Source organism: Thermomyces dupontii, assembly GCF_041956625.1.
Source record: "Thermomyces dupontii strain NRRL 2155 unplaced genomic scaffold VTN31scaffold_1, whole genome shotgun sequence".
Taxonomy (NCBI): domain Eukaryota; kingdom Fungi; phylum Ascomycota; class Eurotiomycetes; order Eurotiales; family Trichocomaceae; genus Thermomyces; species Thermomyces dupontii.
In genome coordinates, this window is record NW_027192307.1 from 3,984,954 (window position 1) to 4,004,463 (window position 19,510).

General features: G+C 54.2%; 11 protein-coding genes and 1 non-coding gene across 12 annotated transcripts; 7 read left to right on the forward strand and 5 right to left on the reverse strand.

Moving 5' to 3' along the window:
* Positions 1-8: 8 nt before the first annotated feature.
* VTN31DRAFT_1501 (uncharacterized protein) lies at positions 9-1,240 on the reverse strand (the record flags this gene model as incomplete). The annotated part of the gene is made up of 3 exons (XM_069401566.1): positions 9-453; positions 522-1,090; positions 1,187-1,240. 3 exons carry the CDS (start codon positions 1,238-1,240, stop codon positions 9-11), a joined length of 1,068 nt encoding a protein of 355 aa, XP_069264357.1.
* An 870-nt stretch (positions 1,241-2,110) lies between these two features.
* Positions 2,111-2,654, reverse strand: VTN31DRAFT_1502 (uncharacterized protein; the record flags this gene model as incomplete). The annotated part of the gene is made up of 2 exons (XM_069401567.1): positions 2,111-2,538; positions 2,606-2,654. 2 exons carry the CDS (start codon positions 2,652-2,654, stop codon positions 2,111-2,113), a joined length of 477 nt encoding a protein of 158 aa, XP_069264358.1.
* A 1,184-nt stretch (positions 2,655-3,838) lies between these two features.
* Positions 3,839-3,910, forward strand: VTN31DRAFT_t11. The gene has a single exon. It is a non-coding gene; the product is annotated as a tRNA-Cys (tRNA).
* A 1,179-nt stretch (positions 3,911-5,089) lies between these two features.
* On the forward strand, positions 5,090-7,310 carry VTN31DRAFT_1503 (uncharacterized protein; the record flags this gene model as incomplete). Its single annotated transcript, XM_069401568.1, has 10 exons — positions 5,090-5,150; positions 5,549-5,593; positions 5,690-5,765; positions 5,817-5,879; positions 5,937-6,059; positions 6,113-6,274; positions 6,337-6,564; positions 6,623-6,720; positions 6,780-6,845; positions 6,904-7,310. The coding sequence occupies 10 exons, from the start codon at positions 5,090-5,092 to the stop codon at positions 7,308-7,310; spliced, it is 1,329 nt and encodes a 442-aa protein (XP_069264359.1).
* Positions 7,311-7,654: 344 nt separating this feature from the next.
* VTN31DRAFT_1504 (uncharacterized protein) lies at positions 7,655-8,512 on the reverse strand (the record flags this gene model as incomplete). Its single annotated transcript, XM_069401569.1, has 1 exon — positions 7,655-8,512. One exon carries the CDS (start codon positions 8,510-8,512, stop codon positions 7,655-7,657), a length of 858 nt encoding a protein of 285 aa, XP_069264360.1.
* A 1,896-nt stretch (positions 8,513-10,408) lies between these two features.
* On the reverse strand, positions 10,409-10,960 carry VTN31DRAFT_1505 (uncharacterized protein; the record flags this gene model as incomplete). Its single annotated transcript, XM_069401570.1, has 1 exon — positions 10,409-10,960. One exon carries the CDS (start codon positions 10,958-10,960, stop codon positions 10,409-10,411), a length of 552 nt encoding a protein of 183 aa, XP_069264361.1.
* A 148-nt stretch (positions 10,961-11,108) lies between these two features.
* Positions 11,109-12,543, forward strand: VTN31DRAFT_1506 (uncharacterized protein; the record flags this gene model as incomplete). The annotated part of the gene is made up of 2 exons (XM_069401571.1): positions 11,109-11,205; positions 11,276-12,543. The coding sequence occupies 2 exons, from the start codon at positions 11,109-11,111 to the stop codon at positions 12,541-12,543; spliced, it is 1,365 nt and encodes a 454-aa protein (XP_069264362.1).
* A 389-nt stretch (positions 12,544-12,932) lies between these two features.
* On the forward strand, positions 12,933-13,853 carry VTN31DRAFT_1507 (uncharacterized protein; the record flags this gene model as incomplete). The annotated part of the gene is made up of 3 exons (XM_069401572.1): positions 12,933-13,277; positions 13,334-13,762; positions 13,818-13,853. The coding sequence occupies 3 exons, from the start codon at positions 12,933-12,935 to the stop codon at positions 13,851-13,853; spliced, it is 810 nt and encodes a 269-aa protein (XP_069264363.1).
* Positions 13,854-14,467: 614 nt separating this feature from the next.
* Positions 14,468-15,982, forward strand: VTN31DRAFT_1508 (uncharacterized protein; the record flags this gene model as incomplete). Its single annotated transcript, XM_069401573.1, has 1 exon — positions 14,468-15,982. The coding sequence occupies one exon, from the start codon at positions 14,468-14,470 to the stop codon at positions 15,980-15,982; it is 1,515 nt and encodes a 504-aa protein (XP_069264364.1).
* Positions 15,983-16,752: 770 nt separating this feature from the next.
* On the forward strand, positions 16,753-17,579 carry VTN31DRAFT_1509 (uncharacterized protein; the record flags this gene model as incomplete). The annotated part of the gene is made up of 2 exons (XM_069401574.1): positions 16,753-16,812; positions 16,896-17,579. 2 exons carry the CDS (start codon positions 16,753-16,755, stop codon positions 17,577-17,579), a joined length of 744 nt encoding a protein of 247 aa, XP_069264365.1.
* Positions 17,580-17,922: 343 nt separating this feature from the next.
* On the reverse strand, positions 17,923-18,509 carry VTN31DRAFT_1510 (uncharacterized protein; the record flags this gene model as incomplete). The annotated part of the gene is made up of 5 exons (XM_069401576.1): positions 17,923-17,957; positions 18,011-18,074; positions 18,137-18,218; positions 18,278-18,308; positions 18,443-18,509. 5 exons carry the CDS (start codon positions 18,507-18,509, stop codon positions 17,923-17,925), a joined length of 279 nt encoding a protein of 92 aa, XP_069264366.1.
* Positions 18,510-18,919: 410 nt separating this feature from the next.
* Positions 18,920-19,422, forward strand: VTN31DRAFT_1511 (uncharacterized protein; the record flags this gene model as incomplete). The annotated part of the gene is made up of 5 exons (XM_069401577.1): positions 18,920-18,976; positions 19,031-19,046; positions 19,110-19,172; positions 19,231-19,243; positions 19,323-19,422. 5 exons carry the CDS (start codon positions 18,920-18,922, stop codon positions 19,420-19,422), a joined length of 249 nt encoding a protein of 82 aa, XP_069264367.1.
* Positions 19,423-19,510: the final 88 nt, after the last annotated feature.

Consider the following 19,510-nt stretch of genomic DNA (forward strand, 5'->3'; position numbering starts at 1 on the left):
GTTTTTTTTTATGCCCCCCCGCCATACGTACTCGCCCCATACGGAGTCGCGCCATACGGCGTCGCCCCGTAGGGCGTCCTGCCTCCTCCCCCCCAAGCACTCGCCCCGCCGCTATGTCCGTTCATCTGATGATTGCCGTACGCGGTGAACCCGCCGCCGATCCCCTCGGGCGGTTCATAGCCATCCGGGCTGCGGACGCCCATGTCCTCGTCCCCGGTGCCGTTGGATCCGCCGGCGCCGGCGCCGCCGTGCGCGGCGTCCGGGTGCGTGAGGCCTTGGATGATGGCCGCCAGTTTGGTCTGCAGCGTGTAGATGGCCTGCTGGACGATGGCGTCCGGTTCCAGGTTACCCGCGCTTTCGACGTCGAGGTAGAACGTTGTGGGTTGGGCGTCGTAGTCGTATGGCTGGTCGGGAGGAGCGGGGGTTTCCCATTTGCCGTTTTCCGAGACGGGCCTTCTTCTCGTTAGATTTTGATACTTGTAAAGAAAGAAAGAAAAAAAAAAAGGTTTTTCAAGACTGACCATTCCTTTGCCGGATCCTCCTCATACCAATAATCCAAATGCCGAAGGTTATTATGCGGATCATACTCAAACCCCACGGCCGTTACCGGCGCCCACTTTGCATGCTCTTTGGCAATGCCCTTGCGCGCAATACACGTGAGCTTGAGCTCCTGACCCCTGCGCAACTTGCAAATCAAGGGTCCTTTCCCCTCCGGATCCAGAATCGCCGGCGTGCCCACCCACTCATTCGCGCGGTCGTTGCTGACGACAAAATCCCGCGCGTACACCTTCATGACCTCATCCGTCGTGCACCGCGCATGCAGCGTCAGCCGCACGCTGCACCGCGCGCACGAGCTCTCGCACGTGCAGTCCCGGTTGTACTCCATGTCGCGGTCGCAGTTGCGCGACACCAACGGAATCAGGCCCAGGCGGTGCGCCAGAAACTCATCCGGGATCACCGACGTGTTCTTCTCAATCTCCACGATATCGATCGCGACGGTCGCCACTTCCGCCAGCATCACCCGCCGCAGGGCGTTGGCGAATGCGAGGTCGACAGAGCTGAGCTTGAAGTCGACCCGGTGGGGTTCAGCCTAATGCCACCACCAAGTTAGTATTGCATAGATATAGCACGCGCAGCTTTGTCCGATCCTTGAAAAAAAAAAAATAAGAAAACAACAAAAGCGTACCTCGCGCACCGTGACCTGAGGCCCCACGGGCTCAATGTCCATTTCATAGTCCATGGTGATTTCCCGAAGTGCACAGCGCAGGAGCCGCTGAGCAGGTCTCCTGGGGGTTGAAAAGCCGAATCTACCTGTTCCACATGCACTGGACAAGAAGACGCTGCCTGATCTTTTCTTTTCTCCTTTCCCAAATGATATAAAGGGGCCCTCTTGTTAGCCGCAGGGGCTCTTGAAAGAAATCTCGATGCTGAGGCGAGCTTGTTTGACAAGTTTGGACAGTCCAGACGTTGTTCTGTCTCGGCGAAGTGATTAGTCAGCATCTCCGGATTTTCAACGCTCAACAGTCAGAAGCTGCTCTTGTGATGAGTCAATGTTGAGTCAATGCTGTGTACCGTACATTAATCATAGTAATCATAGTATGCAGTCAAGAGTATTTATACATGAGGATTGTATACTTTGCGAGAGAAAACCTCGTTCAGATCTTCTGGCTGGAGATCATCGCCAGCAACCGCCCCCCCAAGTGTACAGCTCCAGCCTGATCAAACCTTTCTATCATTATCATGGATGGCCCTAGACACCACAATTCGCCGTCAAACTCCTCGGCACCCAAGAAAGACCCATTGATTGACGCCCGAGACCATCGGTACTCGAAACCACCCTCTATCAACGGATCTAGAAAGCAGAACAAAAGACAAGTCGAGCCATCCATGAGAAAAAAAAAATCACCGAAGCAACAGAAAAGAGAAAAGCCTGACAAAAAACCCCCATGCAATGGATGCAGAGACAAAAATTAAAAGCAAAAGTAAACAAATGCACCACCCCCCAAATTGAAGTTTTCTTTTTGGGCCCCATGAACATTAGCAAAACCAACAAGCAATGTTAATGTCTGTGGGGTTATCATATCGTAACACAGACCAAGGACGTCCTGGCCTATCGCTTCAGAGAGCTGCGATTCAAGGCTTCGAGCAGCTCTGGTCGGTTGGCAAGAGCGCTGGCTGCTTGTGCATATGTCACCCACTGCCGTTTGCGTTTATGCATCTCAGGCCACTGCGCTTCTTCTCGATTCACTGTAGCTTCGAAGAACTGGTATGATGCTTTGGGTGCCTGTGCCGTGACCAGGGCTGGAGGGCGCATGTCTGGAATGACTCCAAGATCGCGCTGAACCGTGCAAACCACCCCCGCCTCTTCCCAGGCCTCCCGTTGAGCAGCCTGCTGCGCAGTTGCTTCATCCGTCTCCCATCCACCTTTCGGGAGCACCCAACCTCCTGATCCAGCAGACTGGATCATCAACACCTTGGTCTTGTCGGGAGAAAGAGGCACAATGCCGGCAACCAGTCTCTCGCCCTTGGACCCATATCCTGCAATGTCATCCGGCGTCAGCCGAGTCTAGCCATGGAATTCCATGATCTGAGCAAGAAAACTTACTCTGATTGGTCCTTCCAACTCGCGCCTCCATGGAGCGAATCTGTGCCATTTTGACGGTGGCGTTCTCAACGTTTTCCGGCAGTGAGAGAATCAAAACAGAGGGTAGGAGAGAGAGTTTTCAAGGTTGTAGTCGTCTCTGCGCGGTCGAGGTTGCCGCGCCAACGCCCGGCGAAGCGTTCCTCAGGCAGGTATCGAGGTGTTCGAGGTGTTGGATGTGAACGAACGAGGGTGCCGGAAGGTTTGATGCCGGGGTGACGGACAACTTCAGCTAGAGCAAAATAGGGAAGGAAAAAAGGGCCGCGACGCGGAGGACCGCGGCTCGTGGCGTCGCACCGCGTCCTCAAGGGGGAACCCCGTGTGCTGGACGGAGAACCGGACCTTTCGGAGAGCGTACGCGGAGAAGGGGATGGAGAGGAGAAAAATTCGGTGTCGTGGACGGGGGATACGGAGGGTCTAACTAGGTGTTCCCGTTCAGTCCCGCCTTGGACGGGAACCCAGCTGACGAGAAACGAATCGAGCAGATCATCGTAGGAGAGAATACAGAGACCGGAAGAGAGAGGAAAGAAAGAAAAATATGAGTTATTACGTGGGGGGGAGGGGAGGGGAGCTTGATATGACGGCCGGACCGACAAGAGAAAGTTGTGGAGTCCTCTTTTTCTTTTTTTTTTTTTTTTTCCCTTTGCCAGAGGAAGTCCTCGGGAGAACTGGCTCGACTCTTTCTGTGTCGGGCGAAGGGTACGTATGGTACACTAACAGACAATGCACCGCACCCACTCAATCACCAGATGCAGCCGCCTTTGCCACGATTCATGCCGGTTAATCTGCTGAAATCGCACTGGTCAAATGCATCGTTCCACATCCCTCCAACCCCGACCAAGGACGGCCACAATGCGTTGATGAGTTCCCCAACGAAGTACCTGTACCTGTATATCCGTTACCGTACCGAACAATGACACAGAACAAAAAAGTTACGAGAGTTCGTAACGACTGGCACTACTGGGCGGTACCAATCCCGTGGAAGGTTTTGGGAGTTGGGACAGTCTCAGCCACCAATGGATTCATGGCCCCTTGCCGAGCGACCGCTATGGCAACCCCAGCAACGCAGGTTCAACTGGCCCCTCGTCTCCGAGTGCTTTTCGATCTGGGGTTGGGGCTCTTTCCGAATCTTAATTTGGTAGCGCGATTCAGTTGGTATATCAATCATTCAAGAGGGATTCTTTTCAACCAACGATAGCCCTAATATCTCAGTGGTAGAGAGGTGGATTGCAGATCCAACGGTCCCTCGTTCGATCCGGGGTTAGGGCTCGGTTAGGGCATTCTTTTTTTTCCTCGTTCATCTCCTTTTCATGCGTTTCAACTCTCCAGACTCGCCGTGTCAACACAATCTTTGTGGTCCTGCAAGCTGCCATCGAGCACAGTCACACACAACCGATGACTGGATCGAGGCCGGTACCGCTTGGACGTACGCTAGACTGCTAGTCCAAGGCTACTTCCCGCTGATCATCGTTGGAACAGTCATCAACGAGCTGCTGTCTACGAGTAGTATTTAGTATCCATCTTGAACACAGCCAATCCTAAGCCCTGCCATTCTCGAGTTCTCCTGCTTTCCATGATCAGCCAGGATGTGTTTGAGTAACAAGTGGCTGGTTTGTTAGCCAGCCTCCCATGCAAATTGCAGTATCTCCATCCTTCCACCGACATGGCTTGGTTCCAGTTTGACTCCTTCTCCATGGAGGAGACTCGGATCGGGTTCTGTAAGTAAACAACTCGTACCTCACACTGTGTACAATACGGAATATAGGTACAGACCAGAAATTGTACGACTGTTACTCATGATACCGGCGTATAGACCCCGTCCCCGGCAGGATTCATGCCGATTCTACGTGTTCTCATGTCGTTGATCGAGGCAGACGGTGACTTTGATCATTTACGTACTGGATATTCACGACGCGGGATGTAGTCATCATGCATGTCACTCGTGAGTTTAATAAATGGGGCTCTTAGGATCGGTGCGTCATAGAGTATACAGTACCATGTACGGAGTATACGAGTATGAATCCATCAGCATTATTGCTTGAATAACTACATAAAAGGGACGATCGAGCTCATTTAGTCATGTTGTAGGAATCATGTTTTGCACTGCAAGTAATATTGTGGTGGAAAAAATGTCGTCCGGGATGCCGAGCTCCAGACGGGTGTTGAAGCTATCATAAATATAGGTAGTCACCGTCCTCGTCCTTGGGGATTCAACTATGTCCGGCATATATTCGCCACAGATTTCTGGCACTCTAGAAGTTAATAGAATCCAACCCAGCTCGTCACTGTCCTCAGACCCCAGTCCACCGTCGACTAACAATAACTGGACGACACTTCCCGTCCGCCATCTTTCATTCGAACTGCGCGTCGGTACCCCGCGTCTGCAGTCCCTCTTTCTGCTGACTACGCAACCTTTGTCGCTCCTCGCGCCGCCGGCTGGTTTTCACGATGTCGACGACGATCGTTGACGCCGAAACCGCAAGGAAATTGTCGCTTTTTCGTCCGCTCGGTAAGTTCGTCGAATTCCGTCCTTCGTCCTTGTTTTGCCCTTCGATCAATCCATTTCTCCACTAGCCAGTGGCAGTCGTCTATTTCGTCTCGTGCTCGAACCACTGGTCTATGATTGTTCTGTCCGGTCCATGGCTGCAGCACACTTTGGCGCTCTTGCCGCGAAGTCCAAAGAATCGACTCTCTTTCTCCCTTTACCGGTTTTTTTGTTTTTTTTTTTTTTTGTTCGGGACGTCGCCGCAGAGTGCACGATGATTTGATTCCAGTTCTACCCAGTGTATTGAGATGCTTTACTCCTACACTCTATCTGCCCCACGCAGCCATTCTACCCCCCAAATGACCACGACACCGCTCAATTGCATTTTCCGCCTACTGACACTGTCGGTTCGATCTCTCCAGGATACCAGCGCAACGCATGCGGCTACTGCAAATCCGAAGATGGAAGTGAGTTGCTGCTCTCCCTCACGGAATCACGTGACACGAGCTCGATCGAAGCGTGATCCTTGGCCAATCAGCAGCTTCGTACTGACTCCCTGGCAGATGCGGCATACTACACCAGCTCGGTGTCGGTGCGGCCGGAGCATTATGAGATTATGGTCAATCAGGGCTGGAGACGGTATGGCGGAGAAGCTGTACTCTGAAGGAAGGGGTGCGCTGACATTTGTAGATCCGGCACTCTGTACTACAAGCAAAACCAGAAGCGGTCCTGCTGTCCGCATTACACGCTGAGGCATGCTCCTCTATAGTGATGGTGCATTGGAGGCTTATATCGGCTGACGTCTGTCAGGCTGAAAGCAACCGAGTTCAAGCCTAGACGTGACCAGCGGAAAGCCATCAACCGATGGAACAGATTCGTCCTGGGACCCGAGTATTTGCGGAGGCTTGCCGAGCTATGTCCGAAGTCTCGAGAGTAAGCTCTTTCAACGAGGATCGGGAGAAAGCAGCGCGTCTTACTCCTGCTAGGGAGAAGCGGGAAAGAAAGCAGAAATTCGACGTCCGCAAGGCGGTCGTTGAAGCCGAGTACTCCCATATCCAACGTCCCGTTGATCCAAAGACGAAACGTCACTTGGAACCCGCGCACAGGTTCGAGGTGACCGTTGAACCCGACTCTATCTCGCAGAGAAAGTAGGAGCCACCCCGTGCGTGACAAAAAGGCAGCGTCTTTGTCGCTGACCGGATTGGTGCAGGTTTGAGGTATTCCAGAAATATCAAAAAGCAATCCACAAAGAGGACCTGGACAAATGGAAGGACAAAGATTTCAAGCGCTTTCTCTGCTCGGGATTGAAGCGGAACAAACCCAAGAGCGGCGAGAAGAAACTAGGATCGTACCATCAGTGCTACCGGCTGGATGGACGACTTATCGCTGTTGGGGTTCTCGATTTGATGCCCAATGGGGTCAGTTCAGTGTATCTCTAGTGAGTACAGATACCGGCTTCCTCGAGCAAGCAGATCGACTGAATTTCGCCGGCGCAGCTACGATCCGGAATATGAAGGCTGGGAGCTTGGAAAAATCAGCGCCTTGTTTGAGATTGCCTTGGCGTTGAACGAAGATTACAAGTACTACTACATGGGTACGCCTGATGTCATGCGTGTGCCGATTGGGCGGTGCATGCTAATCCCAGCGTGCTAGGCTACTACATTCACAGCTGCCCCAAGATGCGGTACAAGGCAGCATTTCGGCCGCAATACGTGTTAGGTGGGTGAATATCACCTCTTCGCTCGATCGAGCTTGTCATGCCTAACTGCTTCAATAGATCCTGAGAGCCCAGGTCGCTGGGATCCCCTGGACGGCGAACTGATCCAGAAGCTGGACAAGCGGCGGTATGTGTCGCTCTCTCGGGACAGACAGCGCATTGCGCAGGGCCTCAAAGAGGATGAGGACGAGGATGACGGCGCGCAGATGATCCTCAACGAGGAAGCCCTGTCTCTGTTCCAGCTGGGCATGCCGGGCGTGATGACGGCGGAGGAGGTCGAGCGCGAGTTCGACCTGGATCACTGGCTGTTGCTGGTGCACGGCACGCTGATCCACATGGAGGATCTGGTTGGATGGGAAGATGCCAACATTCGCGATCCGCAGTCGGTGAAGGGCATCGTGGCGGAGCTGGCCGCCGTTCTGGGCCGGGACTTGTATCCCGAGGCGGCGGTGGTCTTGTTTGACTGATCTACGCAGTCTTGGAAGTAGCAAGTCCGAGAAGAATCTTGGCCTCGTGAGGGATCCAATGGTGTTGTTTATTCTGCGCTTTGAGTGAGCAGGAGAAGGAGCATTAGAGGAAATTGATCTGATTGATAGAGTCGTACTCAACACAGTTGCAATTCAGTGAGACTAACTACCCGCACGCAGCGATTATGCAAATCTATGTAGTCGTATAATGCATGCATGTATCCATCCATCGCCGAACCCATCACATGGAACTCCAGACGCCGTAACCACGGAGCGTCAAACAACAAAGAAAGCACGAGATGACATGGACAACCCGGAACCGTTACCCTTGTCTCATTCCGTTATTACTCCATCAACTCCACTGGCGGCCGCGCCGTGCGTGGGAAGACCTTTCGCCCCGGCCGAGGGCTCACCATGTCCACGTCCGAGTCATACTCATCGTCCGAACGGGTTGATGTGTCCTCGACCGTGACGGCCGGCAGATCGGGGCTCCCGCCATGGTCCTGTGGGTGATAGATGAGCGTACTGCTACGGCTGCGGCTGCGGCCGTTGGTGGACGCGGTACCGGATCGGCCGAGGGACACCGGTGATGCGGGATCCGATGCCTCGGATGGCTTGTACTTGTCGGATACCGACGACGATGAGGAGGAGCTCAGCCGCGCCAGAGCCTCGGCCAGGTCCTGCGCGTGCACCTGCTTATTTGGCGGCTCCTCGGTGCGGGAGACCCAGCCATGGGGCGGGCTGGGCGGGGGGCTGATGAAGAAGAGCTTCTCGGCATGGGGCGCCTCGAGCAGTTTCTTTTGCCGAGCGGCCTCGTCGGAGTCGGCGACGGGCGTGTGCTCGCCAAAGTAGATGCGGGCGCGCACGCGCGACAGCAGCAGCTCGGCCTCGAGGTGGCGGCGCACCCGCAGGGCGTCGTCGGTGGATGTGAAGGAGCAGACGATGCGCTGGAGAGACGGCAGGGGAGAGAAGGAGTTGAGTGGCGCGATGGCGGTGATCTGTGCGCGGATGGCGGCGAGCGACTCTTGTGAGAAGAGTTCCCGGTCCCGGAGGTCGGTGAGGAGGAGGGTGTTTGATGGTCGGGATGGCTGCGAGAGGGCTGGCAAGTTGGCGAGATCGAGGGTCAGCGATGGCCGTGATGCGTGCGACGAGGGTCGCGACGCGATGGATGATGAGGTGGGTGAGGCGACTTCAGACGCCATGATGGACAAGAGAGAATTAGAGCTTGATCGAGGAGTGGTGTTTGTTTGGATGTTTGGCTCTGTGTTTCCACTTATAGTCGTTTCGATGTAGTATTGAGAAGTGAGATCGAGGTTAGAGTGAAGATCTCGGTGATCCCGTGGGAACTTTTATCTAGCGGATGCTTACAGCACACTGATGTTCAACAGCCCGGAGATCACGCTGTATTTCTATTTCTCACAGCAGCAGATGATCGTCATTCTTACTTGAGTTTTCTCAGTGGCGTGGACGGTCATGGTGGTTGTGCTTTACCTACTTACTGCGCCTTGTTTGCTGGGGCTCGGCCGACAAGCTGATGCATCTCAGTCCCGAGAGGCAACATGACCTAATTGTCATCGTCGAGGCGGGTTGACGACGTGTTTCTTTTTTGAATCCACGCTTGAAGCAAGGCAGAGACAATACGTCAGGTTCAGATGTATCGCCTTGTCGACTGAGCAGTGCGAATGCAATCTTCGTATTTGGTCCAGCTATGATGGAGTTGCATTACGACTTCCCATACATACTCCGTACTCCGTATGCTATCAGAATTCTGAGAAGTTGGTCGTAAAGTTTGCCGAACCCAACCAAGGCGAGGACAACTGTACAAGAATTTCGAGTGGAGGCAGAGAATGATCGAGAAACTCATCTCGGTTTCGCCAGTTGACGTTGACCGGGAGACAGATTCGAGCGGTCGAGAGTCAACTGTCCAAACGACCCAAAATGTCAAGTGGAGACGTCAAGACTCAATCTGGTTAAGTTAGGTTTGCTCCAGGCTCCAGCAACCATGACAGGAGTCAGGGGCTAACTACTACTGAAGCGAGAAAGCATGCTTCCGAAGGCAGGCTCAACGGTGCAACGGTCGAATGAAAAAAATCTCCGATAGTTAACTACTAACTACAGGAGCTATCCAACTTTAACCTATCCATCTACTCCGTATGTATGCACTCCTTATCAAGCCTAGCGATGTGCCATTCGGCAATGTTGACTCAAATTCGGTCTTTCGCATCTCATCTTGACACATGAATTGATGATCATCGCTGCCATGCGGAGTTCCCAGAGCGGAAGGGATGGACACGGGATGGTTCTTTCCCAAAACCCTCCTAGTGCCAGCTGAGAACAGCAAGAAGCCCCCCGCATGGTGAAACAGCAATGGTGTGGGATAAAACGAGGCCACGAGGAGGCAAGTGGGCTCCTTCCTGCAGCAGTTTTGCTCTCGGCTCACAGACCAGGCCTTCCAACGCCCTAAAAATCTCCCTAAGTTTAACCCCTGTCAATCTGGACTCCATCGGCCCTGTCCAGTGTCCCTGTCTGTCGGGTCGATGGACTTATGGGAGATCGAGGAGATGAGAATGGTGCGGATATTCCCTCTCTACGGAGTAGGTCCCTTATGTACTATCAGACGACAGCTGCTGCGAACTGGAATCCTTCTGGAGTTGGACTAGGCCTCACAAACTAAGTATTACTCTCGCCACGAAACTCACTGCATTTCATCAGACTGAGACATCCACAGAGTTTCTCGTGTTTCTCGCGTTTCTGGACAGCAAGAAATTGACCAAGAAGCGAGAGCTCGTGAAGAAACTTTGCCGCTGGACACAAGCAGTCGAGGCGAGTCTTCCGCATGGAAACTCTCCCAAACAGAATTCGAGTGTTTCCTCTTTGGGTATGGCTTCTGAAGGCCCTCACAGCGAACGGTCAACGGGTCACTCTTCTCGTGGCCAGTGGATATGGACGCGAAAACCCTGGATGAGCTCCAAACCCAATCGAGTAAACAAACTCCAAGTTGTGGACCAGGGGCAGTTTCAGGGACGGTCCGTCCGAAATGCCAAGGAGAGACCGACCGAGCAACGGTCTTCTCAGGATTGGGAAAGACATGGTTAGGGTTAGGTTGGCCTGTCAGCTATCGGCCGGCGGGCCTCTCTCCCTGGAGTCCCTGGCTCCCCCGGTCCCGTCTCCCGATAGTGCCAGAGTCCGTTTTGAAGAGGAGGCGAGTGCGTCTTGATGCCCTGGCTCTTGCAGCAGAGAGTGCGAGAAAAAGAAAAAAAAAAGGACGGCCAAATGTGATTCATAATCTGAATCTCAATTCCCATGGACCGAAACAAGACCGTCGATCGCATCGTGCTCGCTTCCCGGATGCATGGCACGGGGATTGGCACCAAAGAAGAATTGAAATGCATTTCTCCTATCAGCAAGCACATGCTTGTCCTCCTGCGAAACAAGTGAACATGCTCCGAAGACCTGGCTAGAGCGTTAGGGAGCCGCACCGCCGGTCTCCGCAAAGCCAGTCCAAGTCCAGTATCAAATCCCAAGGCCGCTCCGATGAGCCCGATCCAACCGGAATCAACGCTAATTTTGGCAAGAACTGGATCGATCACCGTTGCCATTGTATTCGAGACTTTCCTTGGCATGCGTAGCGTCCTGCATGGCTGCATCATTGTAAAAGGGCTGGTCAACAATGTGTCACCTTAATAGCTGCTGTTGAATCTCGTTTCTCCATATCCATGTCGCTCCCGGACTCACCCTTCAACATCATCATCAACCTAGTTGATCCCAGGCTCGATCAACTCGGCCGTAGGGTTGTCAATGGAGCCAAAACCGCTCTCGGCCAGGCGAAAAGCCAGCGTGCCGGAATTGGACTTGATGTCCTCGCGGCGCGTGCCGGACTACTGCATGGATTCCCGTAAGTGGTACCAGCGCGGAACGGCAGCATTTGATAGTCATAAGGCTAACCACCATCGGCCTTGCCGCAGCGACCATCCCCGGGCGATTTCCCATCCATGAACGGTCAAACAGCGCTCCCGAGCAGCAAGTCTCACGGGATGTCAAGGTACTAGATATTCCGGAGCCTGTAGACGAGATCCCGCCGGCCGTACCGCCCAAGTCCCCTCGGATGCAGATGCGATTGTCTTCCGCGAAGCGGCAGGGGAATCTACGGCTCGGGTTCAAATATAACGCCCCGCAGCCGCTGCGGAGATCGGCATCCACCACGAGCCATCGGCCAGGGACAGGGAATGGGAAACTTAGCCAACCGATCAGCCGGCCCGAGTCCCGGCAAAGGGGACAGGTGCCGCCATCGGGAAGTGGATCGAACTCGCGGCCAGGCAGCAGGGAACGTGGCAGCCCCGGCCCAGCGAGTGCAACGGCGGACAAACCCGAAAGACTCCGATTGTTCCCTACGAACAAGAAAATGCAAGATCGACCCAGTAGTCGACCCAATACGCCGCAGGGGGAAGCTTTGGGTTTGACCCGACGTCGGTCACAGCGCAGTCATCCACGCTTGAAAGAGGATGGAGCCAAGGAGGCTGGGTTCGCAATGGAACCACTTCCAGAGATGTCTCCCGTGGAGCCTATGTGGAGTTCGTCCAAAATAGAAGAGACTTCACTGCCCGAGAAGGCTGAAAAGCAGGACACGCAGCAGGCTGGACGTCTCTCGCAGGGCGAGATCAAGCAGCTCACACGGGTAAGCGTTCTGCCGGCCAGTTCACCACCACCGAGTACGCAGCAGCTGACCATAGTGCAGGAGCTCCGGGTGCTCAGTGAGCGCTGTGAATATCTGCGCAAGACGTATCGATCCCTCCGGGACGGTCGCAACGATCTCCAGCGTCGAAAGATCGCCTACTTGCGATCCCCGCGACTCGCTGGGATCTGCCGGGAGAGCCTACTGCGACAGGAGGAGGCTCTACGGGAGCTCGACCACTCCATCGATGAATGGCACACAAAGCTCGAGCAAGTGGAGGATCGACGGGCATACATCAGCAAGAGATTGCTGGAACACATCGCGCTGACCGGTCAGACGCCCGTCGACAAGCAGCAACAGACTCCTCCCGAGAGCCCGGTGCAAGAGGACGAGAACGATGGGGCCATCGATTTGACGCGAGACGAGGAGTCGGTCAAGATCTACGCGGACTCGCAAGTATTTGCGGACGTCAACATGTCAGATCTGCTGGTGGACATTGAACGGCAGATGAGGAATATGCATGGGCTGCGGGATTCGGCGTACACAATGGAGCGCGAGTGATTTTGGGTGTCCAGGCGTTGTATCTAGACGGTTCGGTTCGATTGTACATATTGCATCTTCTGACAGTATCAAAATTTATTATTTGTGCATTGGGGTAAAAGTAGTCTACATCTTGAATGATCTTCTGATCATGCAATCCGCCGTCATGCGATCCGGAGGCCTGAGGGACCGTTTTCAGACTTGAAATCGTCGTCACTGAGTCTCCGGAGGTTAGCTCCGATTATATAAGCCATCTCAAGCAATTTGGCTTGGCAAGGCAAAAAATCAACTTCCGACAAGCATCGAAGAATTATTACGTCGATTTCAAAGAGTACCATTATCTGATTCTGAACTTTCGTTCTTGGCCGCAAGCAGTTGCTTGTATCTTCAGTCCATACTACCAGGTCATCATGTTGCAAAGAACAGTTCTGCGACAAAGTCGCGCAGTGCAATTGCTCTCGCGGTCGGCGCGTTCGTCATGTCCCATCAGCACACGACCTTCCGCCGTGCAGAGATGGACACAGCCGGCTCGACAATCTTCCTTCCGACCGCTGCCTCGATTCTACTCGACTGAGAGTCAAGCCAATTCAGAGGCCAAGAAAGAGGAGCAGAAGAAGGACGAGGCAAATAAGGGGGCGCAGAAGGAGGTGAATGAGGCGAAGGAAGGGGCGGAGTCTGGCGCGCAGACCGAGTCGGTCGAAGAACAGCTCAAGAAGCAATTGGAGGCAAAGAATAAGGAAATCCTTGATCTGAAGGTGCGTACAGCGGGAACAGGCGTGCCTGAGTGGTGGGGTGTATTAACGAGACCTAGGATCGGTATCTTCGCTCCGTGGCCGATTTCCACAACCTGCAAGAGCGGACCAAGCGGGAAATGGTGGCTGCCCGAAACTTTGCCATTCAGCGATTTGCGACCGACCTGCTCGAGTCCATCGACAACTTTGAACGGGCTCTGGCCACGGTCCCCAAGGAGAAGGTGACTCCGGATCATGCAGAGTTGAACAGTGAACTGCGGGATCTGTACGAAGGGTTGAAGATGACGGAGACCGTTCTCATGTCGACCCTCAAGAAGCACGGGTTGGAGCGGTACGACCCTGGCCAGCCGGGCGAGGATGGAAAGCCCCAGAAATTTGACCCTCAGCTGCATGAGGCCACCTTCATGGCGCAGGCCGCAGACAAGGAGGATGGAGACATCATGCATGTGCAGTGCAAGGGCTTCATTCTGAACGGACGTGTCTTGAGGGTAAGATTGTCCTTCTCGAGTGGAATTGTTCGTGTTCAGACTGACAATTTTGCAGGCTGCCAAGGTTGGCGTTGTGAAGAACTCGTCGTAAATACGGTTCAACGCTCTCTCCTATCCCACCTCGTCCTTTGTGCTCGAATTGTACACTACAACTACCTTTCGGCGGGCAACGACTGATGACTCGATGGCGTCATTTTAATCCGGTTGAACGGCTCTCTTATCACTGATGATCCGTCATCTTGTATTATACCTGTTTCCCCGTTTTGTATTACTCACTCCTCTCTCATGGCGCGTTATGGCGCAATTTTCGTTTGCTTGTGTCGCTTGTTCCGGCATCCGTGACTTCGCATCGATGCATTAAAAGCCTGTGACGATGTGCGGTTGAACTTCGTTGTGTTCCTATCGGAAACATAGACTGGAGTTGGGGTACTCGGCAAAACTGGCTGTTAATAATGAAATGGAAGCTTCACAGCCTGAACTCTGTATTGAATTGGAATGCGCAGCATGAGCAGTTGAACAGGCATGTAAACAAGAAAACCTACACTTACTAGTTAACTATGATTCGTATTTCTGGAAGTTTTGAACTTCTGGATATACCTACCGGAAATACGTTCCTCCGTGCCGGGAAATATACGGATCCTCGAGGACTCGACGAAGCAACGCCGTGGTTGCGGACGCGAACTTTGCTCCTCGGGAGCCAACACTATGCGATCCGTTGCCGCAGGGTGCGCCCTGCGCGTCCCCCGCGCTCGATGGTCCATTGCGACCTCAGCACGCAGGATAGCGCCGTTCTCGGTGTGGGCGCCAAAATTCTACTCTCCATCATGCAACTCGAGCTCCTATTTCCCGTCACAGCTGCGGAATGGTCAACCCAAGGCAATCCGCACATTCTCGACCTCGAGGAGATCCCACATTACCATTGAAGGTCGGTCGTACCCAACGGACGAATGGACCAACACCTCGCCGACCATTCTCTCCCATATCGGCCGCCGACTCTACCTCGAAGAGAACCACCCGCTGGCGATCACGCGCCGGCTGATTGAGAGCCAATTCGCCGCGCCCGTGTACGGCAACTTCGTCGAAGAGTCCCCCGTGGTGACCACGGCGCAGAACTTCGACGTCCTGGGCTTCCCCGCCGACCACCCGGGCCGCAGTCGAACGGACACGTACTACGTGAATGAGAAGACGGTACTACGGACGCATACCAGTGCGCATCAGGCGGATTACTTTCGGCTTATCGCTAGGGAGAGCGAGCGGGATCCACGCCTGTCCGGGTATACCGTGACGGCGGACGTGTACCGGCGCGATGCGATCGACCGCAGCCACTACCCGGTTTTCCATCAGATGGAGGGTGCTCGCATCTGGAAGCGGGAGGCCGGCATGAGCGCGTCGGATATGGCGGCTAAGATCTGGGAAGACGTGCGAGCGATCCCGCGGCACGATGTCGAGGTCGAGGATCCAAACCCGACCGTCCATCCGGAGCGGAACCCACTGCAATCACAGCATCATTCGCTCGAGGAGGTGGAGGCGATGGCAGCGGGGCTTAAGCGGTCGCTCGAGCAGATGGTGGTGACCATCTTTTCCGAAGCGGCCAAAGTCGCGGGTGCCGACGCGGCCAAGGAACCGCTCAAGGTCCGCTGGGTTGAAGCCTACTTCCCATTCACCAGTCCGTCGTGGGAGCTCGAGGTGTTCTGGCAAGGGGACTGGCTGGAGATGCTCGGCTGCGGCATCGTCAAGCAGGAGCTGCTGATCAACTCGGGCGTGCCGGACCGGATCGGTTTCGCGTTCGGTCTGGGCCTCGAGCGGATTGCGATGCTGCTCTTCAACATCCCGGACATCCGCCTGTTCTGGTCTCGAGACGAGCGGTTCCTGTCGCAGTTCTCCGCGGGCCGCATCACCCGCTTTGAGCCCTTTTCTAAGCATCCCGCCTGCTACAAGGACGTGGCGTTTTGGCTGCGGTCGGCCAGCGGCGGCGCTGGCGGTGTCGTCCCGCTCCATGAGAACGATGTTATGGAGATTGTCCGTGACGTGGCGGGTGATCTTGTGGAAGACGTGCGGCTCGTAGATGAATTTACTCACCCCAAGACCGGCCGCAAGAGTCTCTGCTATCGCATCAACTACCGTAGTTTGGAGCGGACTCTCACCAACAAGGAGGTCAATGAGCTGCATGAGAAAGTCCGGGAGAAGCTGGTAGAGAGGGCTGGAGTGGAGTTGCGATGATATGATATGTACAGTATTGTAAGGTAGAAATGTCCACTACTCTCTATTTGACGCGGGCGAAGATTTACGGGGAACATGAGGTTGTTCCTTCGAAGGAGGCTTGATGTGATGGACGGTCGTCTCACTACGACAGTTGACCATGGATATGACGGATCGGCGGCATCGGGCCGAGCATTGAGCCTATAACCATAACGGGAAATGCTCAACTTCGCTAAGCTTAATTAAGTTAAATTCCTAGGTTAAACCATTGGTTAAGTGGCAGCCCTGTTTCAGCCGAAGTCGGTATGAAATTCAAGGTCTGCCTTCCAGAGAGAAAATGAGACAGCAAGCTCTCTTGTTCTATCAATTTCTTCTGTAAATAATCGTTTTTTTTTGTTTTTCGTTCGAATTCATGCGCCGGCTTGCAGCCCGGCGTACGCAGCAATGGCAACGGGCACACCTGTCAAGTCCGAAGTAACGGCCCCTTCTAGTCCTACTACTACCATGTCGTCGCAGAAAACCCAGCCGACAAGCTCCAAGAAAATTCATTATCCGTTCTGGTTCGGAGGGTCTGCGTCATGTTGTGCAGCCGCTGTCACGCATCCATTGGACCTTGGTGAGTGCTTGTTTCTGGGATTTTAAATCTTGCGATTTGCATGCTGATCAATGCGCGATTCAGTCAAGGTACACCCAGAGGAAGTCGAGAACCCCCGGTTGATGGAATGGCGATCTGACGGAAATGGCGGGAATAGGTCCGGTTACAAGCTCGGGGCCCTGGTGCTCCGCAGACGATGCTCGGGACGTTTGTTCATATTCTCAAGAACAATGGCGTGTTTGGGCTGTATAGCGGTGTATGTACCTGCAGTTTCAAGGCAGAAGGAGAAAAAGCAAAACAGAAAACCAAAGAAAATACTGATTCGATTTTGCTTGGAAGCTCTCCGCGTCCCTTCTGCGGCAAATGACTTACTCCACAACCCGCTTTGGCGTGTACGAGGAGCTCAAGACCCGTTTCACGCGTCCCGACTCCCCGCCGCCCAGCACTTGGACGCTGCTCAGCATGGGCTGCTTCTCCGGGTTCCTCGGCGGCCTGGCCGGCAACCCGGCGGACGTGGTCAACGTGCGTATGCAGAACGACGCCGCGCTACCGCCCGCCCAGCGACGCAACTACCGACACGCCTTCGACGGGCTCGTCCGCATGGTGCGCGAGGAAGGTCCCGCCAGTCTCTTCCGCGGCGTGTGGCCCAACTCCGCGCGCGCCGTGCTCATGACGGCCTCGCAGCTCGTCTCGTACGACTCGTTCAAGCGCGTCTGTCTCGATATGTTGGGGATGCCGGACACCATAACCACGCATTTCGTCTCGTCCATGCTGGCGGGCTTCGTCGCGACGACGGTGTGCAGTCCCGTGGATGTTATCAAGACGCGCGTGATGAGCGCGGGTCCCGCGGAGTCCCGTTCGGGAATCGTCGCGCTGATTCGCGATGTCAGTCGGAAGGAGGGCTGGATGTGGATGTTCCGGGGCTGGGTGCCGAGTTTTATCCGTCTGGGCCCGCATACGATCGCGACTTTCATTTTCTTGGAGCAGCATAAGAAGATCTATCGCATGCTCGTGGGGTCTTGATCGATTTGCGTTTTGCCTTTTTGTGTTTCCCTCGAGTCAAGCAACCTTTGGGTCAGCAGCGATGCACATTTCCAGGCGTTATTTTTGTGGTGTGGATATTCTGTCTCCGTGTACATTGTGCATGTTATCCGGTATCTAAAAACGAGTCATGTAGATTACTCGCTAGATGTGTTGATAGACTTGATCTCGGATACAATGCAATAATCGTCCAGAATCACCCAAATTCATGGATTCTCTCGTGAAAGCACGCTATTTACAACTTCCCTTTCATCAAGACCTCGACAAATTCCACTTCTTCTCTATTGAGCTAGAATACAGAAATGGTCCATGAAGTTTGTCAAGTTTACTTGTCCAGGCGAGCAGGGAAGTTGCCGGCCTCTGGACGGATGTCAGTGAAAACATGGACACGGGCTGGACGGTCGGCTACATACCACGCAGATCATCCCATCGATCGGTCCAAGATTTGGGGCACAGGGATCGATAAGCCAGATAGAACTATCCACGTCAGTCACCAGTCCCCCCCGAAACAAGCCCAGCTAGAGAAAGCCGAATCTTACCTGCCGGCAGGGGCGGAAGTCCTCGCCCTTGGCGTTGATGCACTTGTGGTAGTCGACGTAGTTCTGCCAGCAGTGCTTGGTCCTGCTTGATCTTCAGTCGATCCGTCCTCGGTAAACATTGAGATTGGGGATGGAGCGTACTGGTTCTGATGAGGGAAGCGAGCGTCGTAACCTGTCGGGCGAGGTTAGTCATCGCGCCGCATTTCGAGACGCGCTGTCGGCGAAGATCACGTCACATACCAGCTGCGACGACGTTAGTATGTCTGTCTGCATGGTACACAGAGGTTTGGATCGAAACCAACTCACCTGTCACGAACTTGAAGGGCTTGGTCTCCATCGGCTCATCGGGGTCGAGCTCCGGAATGGGCGCCATTTTGACGGTCTAGCGGAGTGAACGACTCGAACAAAGAATTGGTTCGAACAGCACTCGACGGGGTTGTCAACGAAAAGCCGCTTGGGATCAGAGAGGATCGATCAAGAGAAGGTTAACCGAAACAGCCGGGTGGAATGACCTTGCTACCAAACGCCGAGAATGGTTTAGCGAGATTTCTATTGGTTACGTAATGGTAAAGCCACAGGTATTTCCAGCCACTCGTGGCTCAGGGATTTCTTTTTCCCGACACCCGAATCTCTCTCTCTCTCGCGCCAGCGAATTACCTCATGCCACTGTGATTCGACCTCCAGTTGCTCGCGACCAAGAGCTTCCATTGTCCACTCCATTCGGCCGACTCCTGCTCGATTCCTTGTCGCGCTTTCTCAACTCCTCTCTGCGCTGCTGTCAAAATGCATCCCACTCGCGTTTTCGGCATGCGTCCCACGCTCGCCCGGTTCGCCGCTCCGGTATGTTTGTGCTCTAATTGTTCATCGTACGATGTGACTGACCCGGTTTTGTAGAAGGAGGACCAGAGCGGTACGATGAACTTGTTGATGTTCTACAATTGCCCTGCTTACTGACTACTGATTGCGCCTCTAGCTCACACCATCTCTCAACGCCTCCGTATGCTGAAGCGGATCCCTGCGGAGTTGATCCCTCTTGGTAAGCTCGCTTGCAACACATTATTGTTTGTTGGCCGATTCTAACTGCTATATAACAGGCATTGTCCTGAGGTAAACCCTCTTCTCGCAGCCACGACGTGGCGTTGCCGTTCGAATTTGTTTAGTCGAGCTGACGCGTCCGCCCGTATAGTGTCGCCGTCGGCGCCGGCATCTATTCGAGCATTCACAAGCTCACGTCGGACAAGACTCTGCGCCTGTCCCGCAGCAAGCCGGAGGACCGGGGTCACTGAAGATCTGGCACCGAGGGAAGGGAAGTGACGCATTTGGCTGGGATCGTGGCGGATGTGCAGAGTTTGGGAAAGAAAGCAATCTCCATAG